This window comes from Natator depressus, chromosome 4 (genome assembly GCF_965152275.1).
Source record: "Natator depressus isolate rNatDep1 chromosome 4, rNatDep2.hap1, whole genome shotgun sequence".
Lineage (NCBI taxonomy): Eukaryota > Metazoa > Chordata > Testudines > Cheloniidae > Natator > Natator depressus.
Genome location: NC_134237.1, coordinates 85,646,845 through 85,662,551, shown reverse-complemented (window position 1 = coordinate 85,662,551; position 15,707 = coordinate 85,646,845). Strand labels below are relative to the sequence as shown.

At 42.3% G+C, this 15,707-nt stretch overlaps 1 protein-coding gene across 3 annotated transcripts in view; it reads left to right on the top strand.

Annotated features, from left to right (window-relative positions):
- The window catches only part of TUSC3 (tumor suppressor candidate 3), a 293,191-nt gene that overhangs the window by 151,944 nt on the left and 125,540 nt on the right, over positions 1–15,707 (top strand). For all 3 annotated transcript variants that reach the window (XM_074951349.1, XM_074951348.1, XM_074951347.1), the window contains one exon: positions 10,872–10,961. In XM_074951349.1, coding sequence (XP_074807450.1) covers positions 10,872–10,961 — 90 coding nt within the window. The remainder of the gene's footprint in view (positions 1–10,871; positions 10,962–15,707) is intronic.

The window sequence follows — 15,707 nt, the reverse complement described above, 5'->3', positions numbered from 1 at the left end:
TGAGATATCATTCATGGTCACCTGGTTGAAATAGGGTGCTTTTCTTCAGGGGACACTCAGAGGTGCCCGTTCCTGCTGGGCTGTTTGCCTGTGGCTGAACAGAAATGTTAGCCATGGGGAGGGTTGAGGGGGTAGCCACGCAGTGGGGGGAGGCAAAATGCGACCTTGTAACGAAAGCACATGTGCTATGTATGTAATGTTAACAGCAAGGTTTACCCTGAAAGAGTGTAGCCACTGTTTTATAAAATGTGTCTTTTTAAATACTGCTGTCCCTTTTTTTTTTCTCCACCAGCTGCATGTGTTTCAATGATCACAGGATCTTCTCCTTCCCAGAGGCTAGTGAAGATTAGAAAGAAAAAAAAATGCACTCGTGATGAAATGTTCTCTGAGCTCATGCTGTCCTCCCACACTGACAGAGCACAGACGAATGCATGGAGGCAAATAATGTCAGAGTGCAGGAAAGCACAAAATGACCGGGAGGAGAGGTGGCGGGCTGAAGAGAGTAAGTGGCAGGTTGAAGACAGGGCTGAAGCTCAAATGTGGCGGCAGCATGACGAGAGGAGGCAGGATTCAATGCTGAGGCTGCTGGAGGATCAAACCAGTATGCTCCAGTGTATGGTTGAGCTGCAGCAAAGGCAGCTGGAGCACAGACTGCCACTACAGCCCCTGTGTAACCAACCACCCTCCTCCCCAGGTTCCATAGCCTCCTCACCCAGATGCCCAAGAACGTGGTGGGGGGGCCTCTGGCCAACCAGCCACTCCTCCACAGAGGATTGCCCAAAAAACAGAAGGCTGGCATTCAGTAAATTTTAAAGTTGTAATCTTTTAAAGTGCTGTGTGGCATTTTCCTTCCCTCCTCCACCACCCCTCCTGGGCTACCTTGGTAGTCATCCCCCTATTTGTGGGATGAATGAATAAAGAATGCATGAATGTGAAGCAACAATGACTTTATTGCCTCTGCAAGCGGTGATCGAAGGGAGGAGGGGAGGGTGGTTAGCTTACAGGGAAGTAGAGTGAACCAAGGGGCGGGGGGGGGGGGGGTTCATCAAGGAGAAACAAACAGAACTTTCACACTGTAGCCTGTCCAGTCATGAAACTGGTTTTCAAAGCTTCTCTGATGCGTACCGCGCCCTCCTGTGCTCTTCTAACCGTCCTGGTGTCTGGCTGCGCGTAACCAGCAGCCAGGCGATTTGCCTCAACCTCCCACCCCACCATAAATGTCTCCCCCTTACTCTCACAGATATTGTGGAGCGCACAGCAAGCAGTAATAACAGTGGGAATATTGGTTTCGCTGAGGTCTAAGCGAGTCAGTAAACTGCGCCGGCACGCTTTTAAACGTCCAAATGCACATTCTACCACCATTCTGCACTTGCTCAGCCTGTAGTTGAACAGCTCCTGACTACTGTCCAGGCTGCCTGTGTACGGCTTCATGAGCCATGGCATTAAGGGGTAGGCTAGGTCCCCAAGGATAACTATAGGCATTTCAACATCCCCAACAGTTATTTTCTGGTCTGGGAATAAAGTCCCTTCCTGCAGCTTTTGAAACAGACCAGAGTTCCTGAAGATGCGAGCGTCATGTACCTTTCCCGGCCATCCCACGTTGATGTTGGTGAAACGTCCCTTGTGATCCACCAGAGCTTGCAGCACTATTGAAAAGTACCCCTTGCGGTTTATGTACTCGCCAGCGTGGTGCTCCGGTGCCAAGATAGGGATATGGGTTCCGTCTATGGCCCCACCACAGTTAGGGAATCCCATTGCAGCAAAGCCATCCACTATGACCTGCACATTTCCCAGGGTCACTACCCTTGATATCAGCAGATCTTTGATTGCGTGGGCTACTTGCATCACAGCAGCCCCCACAGTAGATTTGCCCACTCCAAATTGGTTCCCAACTGACCGGTAGCTGTCTGACGTTGCAAGCTTCCACAGGGCTATTGCCACTCGCTTCTCAACTGTGAGGGCTGCTCTCATCTTGGTATTCATGCACTTCAGGGCAGAGGAAAGCAAGTCACATAGTTCCATGAAAGTGCCCTTACGCATGCGAAAGTTTCGCAGCCACTGGGAATCGTCCCAGACCTGCAACACTATGTGGTTCCACCAGTCTCTGCTTGTTTCCCGAGCCCAGAATTGGCGTTCCACAGCATGAACCTGCCCCATTAGCACCATGATGCATGCATTGGCAGGGCCCATGCTTTCAGAGAAATCTGTGTCCATGTCCTGATCACTCACGTGACCGCGCTGTCGCCGCCTCCTCGCCCGGTATCGCTCTGCCAGGTTCTGGTGCTGCATATACTGCTGGATAATGCGTGTGGTGTTTAATGTGCTCCTAATTGCCAAAGTGAGCTGAGCGGCCTCCATGCTTGCCTTGGTATGGCGTCCGCACAGAAAAAAGGTGCGGAACAATTGTCTGCCTGACGGAGGGATTGTTGCTCTGACGGAGGGAGGGGCAACTGACGACATGGCTTACAGGGTTGGCTTACAGGGAATTAAAATCAACAAGGGGGGTGGCTTTACATCAATGACTATTTCAGGCAGGACTTCACGGAGGGTTCCAATAAGAAATGGTGCACCTAAGTAATTGTTCTTATTGGAACAAGCAGGTTGGTCTGGCCTCTGATTGATACATGGCTAGATTTACCTCACTGCACCTTCTCTGTGAGTGACTGCAGTGTGACCTAGAGGAATGAGTCCCCTAGACGGGGGAGGGGGGAAAGCAAATGAGTACAAAACAAATCTGGTCTATTTCTTGTTTTGATCCACTCCATCTATCTTTTCCATCTTTGGCTGGCAGCAGACGGTGCAGAAGGACTGCAAGCCATCCACATCTCATGGCTGCTCGGCAGAAGATGGTGCAGTAGGACTGCTACCCATCCTCATCTCTTGCCTGCCTGGCAGAAAATGGTACAGTAGGACTGCTAGCAATCCCTATCGCCTGCCTGCTCACCATAAGATGGTTCAATAGGACTGACTGCAGGACTAAAGAGAATGACCTGGTCAAGTCACTTCTAATGTAGTCCCTGCACCCATGTCTGCCCAGGTGCTCCTGGCCAACGTGGCCAGGAGCACCTCAGACATGACGATGACGGCTACCAGTTCTACTGCACCGTCTGCTGCCACAAGGCAAGGGGTTGCTGCTGCTGTGTAGCAATGCAGTACCACGTCTGCCAGCACCCAGGAGACATACGGTGACGGTTACCTGACCGGGCTCCATGCTTGCCGTGGTATGGCGTCTGCACAGGTAACTCAAGAAAAAAGGCACGAAACGATTGTCTGCTGCTGCTTTCACGGAGGGAGGGAGGGAATGGGGGCCTGACGATATGTACCCAGAACCACCCGCGACAATGTTTTAGCCCCATCAGGCATTGGGATCTCAACCCAGAATTCCAATGGGCAGTGGAGACTGCGGGAACTGTGGGATAGCCACCCACAGTGCAACACTCCGGAAGTCGACGCTTGCCTCGGTACTGTGGAAGCACTCCGCTGAGTTAATGCACTTAATGCACTTACAACATTTTCTGTGGGGACACACACACTCGAATATATAAAACCGATTTCTAAAAAAACTACTTCTATAAATTCGACCTAATTTCGTAGTGTAGACATACCCTGAGGGAGGGAGCGGAGACTGGGCATACCAGGGGAAAAGTGGGCAGGCTAGGAGGCCGGCCGTGGGAATGGTTGATCTAGATCATAGTGCATTGAAATGTAGATTTCATTATTGAGAGGGGCCATTTGGAGGAACCAGCATTTTATTAATATTAATAAGTTTTAGTTCAGTTACTGTGAATAAGTTGCTCTACACTTGAAGAACAAACTACCTTATGGACTTCTTTCTGTTGGAAATTACTACATTGTGAGGAGGTATATGTCTGTATTTATATAACAGAGTTAATAAGCACTAGAGATCTGTGGTATAGCTTTCAGTTGAGAGATTTGTTCAGAAAAATGTAAAATATAAAAATATTTTACTCTAAATAAATTGAATTATTTTGTCCTCCTATGTCTTTCTTGCCTCCCTTTTGTGCTCTTATCTTCAATCTCAACTTCCTTGTTATCTTCATGGCTTAAAAACATCTGCTAGCTCCTGCATGACTCATCAGTGGAATCACAATAGAAATCCCTTGGCAGGTTGCATTAGCAAGACATGAAAATAACTGTTGATTCTCTTTCTCCAGCCATAGAAGCATAGTACCCCCCTTACTTCAACATCTGATACAGAGAGGTGCTGAGCATCGGCAACTGGATTAAGTCCTTTAGGACTTTATCTCTTTCTACACTAATGGAAGTAAACTTTGATTTGATATCAATGTATATCTACATTTTGAAATATATGAAAAAGTCCTTCACATACCTAAGATTATTTAGCCAAAATAAGTAAGAGCCAAATTTTTGCTAAACATTCTTAATGTGTGTTGTAGGAACTTATTATGTTCTGGTGTGACTCCCCTAAACCAGTCTTTTCTTTTAAGGCCCTGATCCTAAATGTTTTTAACTTTAAGTACTGTGAGTTGCACCACTGAAGTCAGTGGAGGGGGGGGGGGTCGAATTCCTTGTTGAGCTTGCTGCTTTAATTCTAGTAGAATGTTATTATGTCCTCTTATTTAATCATTGTCATTCACCCAAGCTATACCTATTGTGGCAGAGCTCCAACCTTGTCCCCGTGGGTGCCGCGCTTCATGCTAGCCTCAGAGGCTCACTGTGACCCTCCACATAGCCCTTCTCTCTCTAGGGCCAGGGTTACAATGTACTGAGCCCTTTTCATCATAAGCCAGCAAGGAGGTTGGTGAGAGAACTCCCTCAGTCTTTGTTGTCCCTACGGGCTTATTCCATAATAGTTTAGCCTCCTGTCCTGACAGGGGCCTATCTTCCCCTCCCAGGAGGTGTTTCTGTAGTAGCAGGTTGTGGGGTTCCGGCCCAGGGACCCTAATGGCAGCAGCTGTTGGCAGCCAACCTTTCACTGCCAGAGTTGCTACATTTCCCTGGGCCACTTGCCCACAGCTCTCCTGCTTCTCTCTTCTTCACCCTTACCGCTGGCTTGAGGGTGTCTTCATTACTCAGCCCTTCAGCTGCACTTCCTCTCCTCAGCCTGACTGGAGTGAGCCCTTTTATAGTATCAGAAGGGCCTTAATTAAAGTCAGGTGTTCACATTAACTTAATGGCCTCACCTGACTCTTTGCAAGTTAATTGTAGTCAGGTGTTCTCATTAGCCTGGAGCAGCCCCTGTTCTGGTCAGTCAGGGAACAGAAAACTGCTAATCCAGTAGCCAGTATATCTGCCTTCTGTTACTCTGTTGTACTCAACTGGTCTGGGTCTATCACAATAATTAGGTCCTGTGTGGAATGTCCATACTGAGAACATAGGAGACATGTTTAGACAAGAATTTTTCCCTTTCTATTGCTCTGTTTTCTTGGTAGTCCAGAACTGCACCTTGGATTATCTTCTTTTTCTCTTTTTATATAGTGTCAGTGATTACTGATATGACAATGATTTTTATTCTGTAGATTCTGAAGCATTGCCTTCAGCAAGAAGTAATGCACATTATTACTTTTTTCTTGGATTCCAAGCATAAATTCACAAGTCCCTTCCTATGGGAGATTTCATTTTTCTGCAGACTCCACCATAGTTCTTTGTCACAGGCAAGTTAATCAAAGTTCCATAGGAAACTAATTATTTCTGAAAATAGGGATGGAGCTTTCTTTCAGGAACTTTTGTGGTGGTATCTCTTTTCATGGCATTGCATAAACCGGGAACCAAATATGTATGCTAAGCACTTTCCTCAAAATCTGTTGTATTAGGTAAGAGACTGAGGTGACTTGAAGAAAAAATGTATATTTTTCTAAGGGCTTATGTACACTTACAGCACTATTACGTTGCAGCTGTGCTGCTGTAGCACTTAGTGAAGACGGTATCTACACCGATGGGAGAGCTTCTCCTGTCAGTGTAAGTTCTCCATCTCCCTGAGAGGCGGCAGCTATGTCGACAGGAGAAGCCCTTCCATTGACATAGCACTATCAACACTAGAAGTTAGGTCAGTATGTGACAGTACACCTCATATTCGTCATAGTAATATTATGATATGATTATGGCGTAATTATGATGCATTTTGTACAAGGTGGGTCGTGTAAGGTGCCATTGGAATGTTATGATTTGCTGAATATGATTATTCTACGTGTTTGCATGTATCATTTTTGTATCTGAAGTTATAAATATTGACTATATATCTGTTGTATCTGTATTTCAAATGTGACACCCACTAGGCAAAATGCTTCCAGCCTTGATGGCTGGTTGTGAAGGACTATTCAGGGCAATGGGCCATTAGGAAAAAAAACAATAGGCCATAGAAAAAGCTTAATCCCTTCCTGGCAAGCCTTCCTAAGAATGCTTCAGACAGCCTGTACATAATGGCTGCTATGACTCTGCAAAGGCATGTAAACAACTACATGACACTGGACTCCATTTTGGGTACCTGTATTTTTCCATAAACTGGTCTGGGAAACAAGTTTGAAACAAAGGGTTCCCGCCATATGGAACAGCTTATATAGGGACATCATTGGTTGTTCTTCACTCCCCCAAAACTCAACACCTGAGAGAAGTTCTGAAAGAAAAGGACTTGGAATGGGGTGGGGAGCCCAAGCTGCAAAGCAAATACAGCTTGTGCCTTTAGAATGTGCAAGCCTGCTTGTATCGTCAGTCAGGGTGAAAAATTGCTAATTCATATCCAGTCTCCGTAATATCTTAGACTTAGTTTGCTCTTTTGTTTATTTACTAGGCAATCTGCTTTGATCTGTTTGCTATCACTTATCACTTAAAATCTGTCTTTTTTTTGTAGTTAATAAACTTGTTTTTGTGTTTTATCCAACGCAGTGTGCCTTTAAGTGAAGTGTCTGGGGAGAATCTCAGCTCTGTGAGCAAAGGCTATTGCATACTCTTCCCACATTGAGGGGAAGGTGAACCATATATTAATGAGCTTACTTTGTACAGATCCCTGTGCAGTGTAAGACGGTATATATATATTTTTTTTTACTCCAGCAAGGGTGCAGGGTGGAGGAGCTGGGAAATTGGCTGTTGTCTCCTGCCTGTCTTTGAGTAAGGCACTTGGGTCACTCAGTTTGGGTGTTTGGTGCCAGCTGCTGTCATGTTGGGTGATTACAGGTCCTGAAGAGGCTGTGAGTCACCAAAAGAGCAGTGTAGGAAAGGCCAGCCCAGCTGGGAGGTTAAAGGGGCGCAGCTCCCAAACACTACCCCAGAGGTTACAATCTGTCACACAGTATAACTACTTTGCTCAGGGGTGTGAATTTCCACAACCCTGAGCAGTACAGTTATACTGACATTTTTTAGTGTAGACTGGGCCTAAGGGTATTAAGAAATTTACAGTGAGCCCCTTCTACTGATATGGAATCATAGAAATGTAGCATTGGAAGGGATCTTGATAAGTCATCTAGTCTAGTCCCCTGGGGTTTTGTCTAAACTGTTCTTAAAAATCTCCAATGATGGAGATTCTACAACCTCCCTAGATAATTTGTTACAGTGCTTAACTACCCTGTCAGGAATTTTGTCCTAGTATCTAACCTAAATTTTTCTTGCTGAAATTTAAGCCCATTACTTCTGTCCTGTCCTCAGTGGTTAAAGAGAACAATTTATCACTCTATTCTTTATAACAATATTTTACATACTTGAAGACTATTATCGTGTCCATCCTCAGTCTTCTCTTCTCCAGACTAAACAAACACAGGTTTTTTCAATCTTTCCTCATAGGTCATGTTTTCTAGACCTTCAGTCATTTTTGTTGCTCTCCTCTGGACTTCCTTTTATTTGTCCACATCTTTCCCAAAGTGTGGTTTCCAGAACTGGACACAATACTCTAGTTGAGGCCTTGTCAGTGCTGAGTAGAGTGGTAGAATTACTACTTGTGTCTTGCTCCTGCTGCTACTACACCTGAGAATGATGTGCACTTTTTTTCAGCAGTATTACATCATTGACTCATATTTAGTTTGTGATCAACAATAACTCCCAGATCCTTTTCTGCAGTACTCCCTTCTATGTATTTATTTCTCATTTTGTATTTGTGTGATTGATTATTACTTTCTAAGTGGAGTACTTTGCATTTGTCCTTATTGAATTTCATCCTATATATTTCGGACCATTTCTTCAGTTTGTCAAGACCATTTTGAAGTCTAATCCTGTCCTCCAAAGTGCTTGCAACCCCTCCCAGCTTGGTATTGTCCACAAACTTTATAAGTGTACTCTCTCTGCTATTATGCCAAGCATTTATGAAGATATTGAATAGAACCAGAGCCAGGACAGATCCCTGTGGGACTCCACTCATTATGCCACTTCAGGTTGACTGTGAATCATTGATAACTAATCTCAGAGTGTGGTTTTCAAACCAGTTGTGCACTCGTTTTATAGTAGGTTTGTCTAGGCTATATTTCCGAAGTTTGTTTATGAGACTGCTCATGTGAGATAGTATCAAAGGCCTTACTAAAGTCAAGATATAGCACATGTATTGATTCCCCCCACCCACAAGGCTTGTTAGGTGTCAAAGAAGGATATTAGGTTGGTTTGACATGATTTGTTCTTGACAAATCCATGTTGACTGTTACTTATCCCCTTATTATCTTCTAGGTGCTTACAAATTGATTGTTTGAGTAGTTGCTCCATTATCTTTCCAGGTACCAAAGTTAATTTGACTTGTCTGTAATTCCCTGGGTTATCCTTATTCCCCTCTTATAGCTAGATACTATATTTGCCCCTTTCCAGCCCTCTGGGATCTCTCTCATCCTTCACAAGTTTTCAAAGATAATCGCTAATGGCTAAGAGATCTCTTCATCCAGTTGCTTAAGTATTCTAAGGTGTATTTCATTAGGGCCTGCTGACTTTAAGACATCCGGGTTGTCTAAGTAATTCTTAACTTGTTCTTTCCCTAGTTTAGTCTCAGAGCCTACCCCATTTGCACTGATGTTCACTATGTTAGGCCTGGTCTACACTGGCCAGGGAGGGGGGGGAATCAACCTCAGATACGTCAATTTCAGCTACGCTATTCTCGTAGCTGAAGTTGGGTATCTTAGTTTGACTTACCTCACGTCCTCATGGCGTGAGGTCGACTGCCGCCACTCCCCCATTGACTCCGCTCTGCCTCTCGGCATGGTGGAGTACAGGGTTCGACAGCAGAGTGATCGGGGGTCGATTTATTGTGTCTACACTAGATACGATAAATCGATCACCGATAGATCGATCACGACCCACCGATCCGGTGGGTATTGTAGATATACCCTTAATAGTCAGATCACTGCTAACCTTTTTGGTGAAAAGCTGACACAAAAAGAGAATTTAACACTTGGCCATTGCTGCATTTTCAGTTATTGTCTTTCCTTCTTCATTGAGTAATGGGCCTCCTCTGTCTTCCTTTTGCTTCCAATGTATTTGTAAAATGTTTTCTTGTTACCCGTTATGCCTCTAGTTAGTTTAATCTTGTTTTGTGCCTTGGCTTTTCGAATTTTGTTCCTACATTCACGTTTTTTTTTTTAATACCGAACCTTCATAATTTGACCTAGTTTCCGCTTTTTATATGATTCTCTTTTGAGTTTCAGGTAATTGAAAATCTCCTGGTTAAGCCAGGGTCGTCTCCCTATTTGTCAGAATCAAATCTAGGACAGGCTGTGACCTAGTCGCTTTCTGTAATGAAAAGTTGTCTGGAATACATTCCAAGAACTTGTCAGATAATCTGTGCCCTGCCATTTTATTTTCCCAACACATGTCTGGGTAGCTGAATTGCCCCATCACCACCAAGTCCTCTGCTTTGGATGATTTTGTTAGTTGTTTAAATAAAACCTTATCTACATCTTCGTCTTCATTAGGTTAGGTGGTCTATCGTAGATCCCTACATGACCTCACTCTTGGTTTTTTATACCCCTTTTCTCCTTACCCAGAGACTTTCAACAGGTCTGCCTCCCACTTCTATCTCGTGCAGGTGTATATATCCTTGATATATAAGGCAACACCGCCTCCGTTTATTCTCTGCCTGTCCTTCCTGAACAAGTTATACCTTCTATACCAATATTTTACCCATGTGAATTATCCCACCCAATCTCTATGATGCCAATTATGTTGTAATTCTGATTATTTGCTAGTATTTCTAGTTCTTCCTGTTTATTCCCCATACTTCTTGCATTAGTATACAGCATCAAAGATGTTCATTAGATTTCCCCACAATATTCCCCTCCGTATTGTCTTTCCTTTTCCCACTAGGATTGTCCATGTTCCTTCCCCAGACTCTGACTCTTCACCCAGATCTCCATATTCTGGACTTTCCTGTGGGCTTTGTTTTCCTGCTCCCATCAAACTTATTTAATGCCTCCCTGACTGGATTAGCCAGTCTGTTTCAGAGAGATTCTTCCCATTCCTGGCTAGGTGGCCCCCATCTCTGCTCAGCAGTCCTTCTTGGAACAGCATCTCATGATCAAGGAACCTGATGCTTTCCTAGCGACATGGACATTCTTTGTGTACAATCATTATATATATATGTTCCATATATATAAATAAAACTATTAGATGTGCAATTTTCTAAAGCTCTAAGTTTTCGTCTGAATCTGATCCCATTGAAGTCAATGGGAGTTTCTACCATTGACTTCACTGTAAGCAGAGTTATGCCATCACTGAACACTTCTGAAAATCCTAGCCTAAGCTTCTAATAGTTGCAACTGTTTTGTTTGGACGTGTAAGGAGTCATCAATTTCAAATTAACATGCCCAGCGAAACAAACATATTCAGTTTCAGTGCCCAAAAGAAAATTAGGCCCAGTGAATTTAATATAGAATTATCTGGCTTTACACCTTTGTCTTCTAAGTCTCATATTTTCTCCTATTTTTCAGTGTGTTGTGTTTGCTATGACTTCTGGTCAAATGTGGAATCATATCCGGGGACCTCCATATGCTCATAAGAATCCTCAGAATGGACAAGTGGTGAGTGAATTTTTTGCATTAGTATCTAAATTGACTTGATTGCTACAGAGTTCTGAAAATCTAAAGTGCAGTGGGAAAATGGATCAGGATCACAATTCAGGAAACGTGAACACTGCCTGTTGTGGATCCAACAGCTCCCATTTGGACACCTAACTAAGTAGCCTTGTCTTCAAAACATCTGAGCTTCTATTTGTGCACCTAAGCAAAATGGTTGGATTTTCAAAGGCACTCAACACCAAGCAGCTCCTGTTCATCACAAATAAATAAACGTTATGCTTTTTTGTAGGGACGTGCTAAGTAATAAGATTAAAATGTAAACTAGTCTGAATTTTCACTTTTTCTGCAAGCTCAACTCAGAGAAATCCATTTAAATTTTAAAGACTTTGGGCAAGAAACCCTCTGTCCCCACCATGAAGGTTGAAAACAAGAGGGAGAAAGTAGAGGAGATTGTCAAGGTTCTAATTTGTTTGCATTTTTTTTACAGCTTCTCGACATCCCTGTAACCCTTTAGTAGGGCTTTACAGAACCCCTTTTTGCTCATACACTTGCCTTTTCATTGTATCCCATTATGGGGTGGGCTCCTCTGTCAACTTCTTATGAGCTGAGGGCTGCCACTGTTGCTGCTATGTATCTCTGTTACTGTTGTCAGAAAAAAATTTCTCATAGGGGAGGGAAAACAAATTTCCAAACTACTCCCCAACATGCACAGTGATTTGTTGAGAAGGGGGAGCAAAGCCCCCTGACTTCATCTTTGAGAAGTTGCCAACAGTTGATGAAAAGATGGCCCAGGTTTTTCTCCATCATTTTGAGTATTTGCCACTGCCAAAAAGTGATTGGAGTAGAAGCTTACAAGGCTTGCAAAAACTTTGGCAAACATCCACCTTTTTTCCTACTTAATGGAACTTCTAACCATTTTCAAGTTTGCCCATTGCTAGTTCACCTTGCCTGTTTAGGCCTAAAAGAATAAATCCTCTCTATTTCCTTTGATGCTTCATATCCTAATTGGAGTAGCAGAAAGTGATGGCTTGAATTTGATTACTGACCCACAGGGTACCAGGATTATAGCAGGAGATTGATGACATAAAATGACGTGATTCGGTCTGCTGCTTTGTTATGCAGAACTAGATCCAATAAAGTGATAAATAATGTCAGTAAAACATTGTGTTTAGAAGGGTTTAGAATTTTTCATTAGTGCCTTGGAGTATTTAATGTATAATGTCTTCTTACAGAGTGATTGAAAGGTGAAAGAGGGCATATAACCCTTCTTAAAGGCTCATTTCTGCTGTGCTTCCTACAGTAAAGCTAGTTGACTTATATAAAAAAAAGCCGATGTTATTCCACTTCCCATAAATTTTGTCATCTTGACTGTCTTCAGACTGTGAGCTCCTCCAACCAGGGACTGTCCCTTCTTGAGTATCTGGGAAGCTGGAATGTGAGTCAAGAGACCTAGATTCTATTCCCAACTCTGTTGTTGATCTGTTGTGTTACTCCTCGGCAAGTCACTTCATCTCTCTGTGCCTCTCTCCCACCTCTCACGCTTTGTCCATATTCTTTATTTAGACTATAGGCTCTTTGAGGCCATGACTGTCTCACTATGATTTTATAAAATGCTTAACACAAATCATACATTTTAGTTTCTGAGATGTCAAGAAGGATTTGGACACAGGCTACTAGACTCCTGGTATAGTTTGTGAACTATTGACCAATGTAATTAGAGGTCAAAGCAAATTTCAGTTCATAACTGGTAGATAGATCATTATTTTCAGAAGTCTGATATAGGACTTATCAAATATTAAACTAGAAGTTTAGTGATATTCGATATACCTGTGCATATTTTACTGGTTTTTTTCAGAGAATGGTATTATACATTTTTAATGTCACACCCTCAAGGCTTTAGTTATATATCTTTTAACTTGGAGTCATAACAAATATATACAGTAGCTTCCTGTGATATTTATGTGGCCTCTTTGTTAATTCATAATAGCACTACTTGGTACTTTATTGCAATTTTTAATCTGTACATCTTGATTATGTTTACGAAAATGAGTAAGCAACATTATCCTTCGACACATGAGAGATATGGATAGGTTACATCCTAAATTTATTAAATGTTGGGTCCAAATTTGTTCTCACTTTTGTGTGCATAATACACTGGATGCATAAGTATGACCCAATTGTGTGCGTGTGTGTGTATCAGTTGTTGCATGCACACTCCTAAAAAGGCATATAAAGGGTTAGTAGTTTTAATGTGAGATTTAAATCCTCTACATGATTGAAGGGATTCTCTGCTTTTGTGGCTGGAATCCAGGTTCATGCATAGTGCATGTTTTCACAATTCCTGCTTAGCCTGAGATGCACCAGACTTTTAAAGAGACAGCATTCTATCTTTAGAGCCCTGCACGGATACAAAATTAGTATCCACATCCGATCCACAATCCGCAAACATGGATATCCGTGGATTTGCAGGGCTCTATCTTTATGTCAACTGTACGTTTATGAAGCCAAAAATATTTACTGCTGATGGTTGAGATATTGCTGAGCTGCACTTCCCAGATGATGATGGTCTGACCATCTGTGGGATCAGGTGGGATTTTTTTTCCCTTAGGGCCAAATTGGCAGGGTGTCGGGGGAGGGGAAGCTGTTCTCCTTCCTTGCAGCATCATGGAGGTATAGTTTCAGGTGAAAAGGAGTGTGAATAGTGATTTTTAAGGTTAGAAAGAGATATAGAAATGTTTGGTTTATCTCAACTTGAAGCTGATGTTCAGTGCAGATAAAGGCTGAAAGGGACAGCTCCCAGAGAGAAGTCTGTATAAGAGGCCAAGGATATGGCTAGTGGTCCTTTTTTTGCCTGTGAAGTAATGGGGAAATCTTAAGCCTTTGCAGACTGAGGTACCCACATACTGCCTTGTTGGGGAAGGGTGAGCAGATTCAGAGATGAACTGAGTATTAGAGGCAAGGCTGAAGAGGACCAACCCTGAATTACTGGTTATATGGTAGCAGGCCATTTAACCCCCCGCTGGACTCAATTAAATGCAGGGGCAGAAAGTACAAGTTCAGTTAATAAAGTTACAGTCTGTTTTAAAACCATCTCTCTGTTTCATTCACTTGCCTGTCCTTATCAATGGTAAATAGTGGCACCCATTTTACTTTCCACCTATGATAGGTGTTTGTCCTCTCTACAATTTTGATGGAACTGCTTGATTTCTGCGCTCGTGTATTCACTCTGACTCATGGGAAAGGCTGCTGGATGAAGTATGGGATTTTGAAGACTACATCATAAATTATTATCAGTGGCATCCCTTCACTGTAAACTTGTCTAGGTCTGATAAAAGGGATAGTTACTACATAGGTGCTTTAAATCCCAAGGATTGCATTATAGATAATTATAATGAAATACATTTTCCTACCCTTCTTTCCTCATTCAACCAAACTCCTCTTGAATCTGTACAGCTTTTTCTACAGTTACCCTTTCATAGCACCCTACTAGGCTGTAAATACAAATGCTTGATATATTTCTGAAAACTGACTTCTGTTTACTTTTACACTAAATAAGTTTTAGTAAATCAAATGTACATGTATATTAACATAGTACAACATAATGTAAGGAAAATCAATAACTAGAGGTGTATGATGCTGGGATTGTTTTGCAAGTTTATTTGGCACAATTTAGATGTCCTCTAGTCTGGCAGTCAAGTGCTAATGGTCCACTTAACAGTATAATACATCAAAAAACCACTCATTATCAGATTGCTTAAGAAGAGTATACAATACCACAAAGACATGGGATATAAAATGAATATTTTTTGTTATGGAAACAATTTTGCTCTGTTCATTTTATTCATTGAATCCAAAGATTTATCAAGGATACACCCTTTAACTTAGACAACTTCATTTTACTTTGTGCAAACTAAAGCTTTCAACGTCACGTGATCATTTTTAATTATTATAGGCTGGCCTAGATGTGGTATGTAGTTTAGCAAATTACAATCCCCTAGGTGGAAGGATAATATATACCACCTCAAAAATGTATATGTACAGAAAATCAGACTTTCTCATCAATAATTCTCTCTTCAAATGCAATTCCCTCTTCATAGTTGAGAGTGTGTGCCTCAGAATCAATTGGAAGACAAGGACAGTTTCTGTTTCAAGCATGTTTTCTTATAGATCCCATCATTCCGAGACAGATTTATATGAAGGGCTGTGGCCTCAAGCAGCCTCTTTCTTTGTATGTACCTGTAGGCAGCAGGTCTGAGAACTGTTGCTTCTTGTTTTCCATTTGCCATTTCATTACTGTAGCATGGTGTAGTTTGTAGTTAGTATTCAAATGAATAAAAACTTTTTAAAAACATATTTCTTTACTCCATGCTGTTTCAGATCAGCAGTTCTCTGTATATTTATCGGTTCAGTCATGGATTGTTTGCTGGCTCTGGGCCATTTCATTGGGCTAGCCCTCCATCTAACTTATGTGGTTCCATGATAGTTGGAATTACTTTAAGCCATGACTAATAGGTGCCCATGAGAGTCAATTTTAAAAAAATTGCAAAATATCTGTGATGGACCAAATTACCTGTTTCTTTAAACGCCTCTGGGAAAGCGTATTCAGACTTTACCTTTGTCATAAGTAAGCATTGGCTGAGGCAATTCTTAATGCAGGCTGCTTTAAGAGTCCAGCTGATGAGGACTGTTTCATTTTTTATTTGATCACTTCCATGTTTATTTCATATTTCCAAAACTATGTGATTTGGG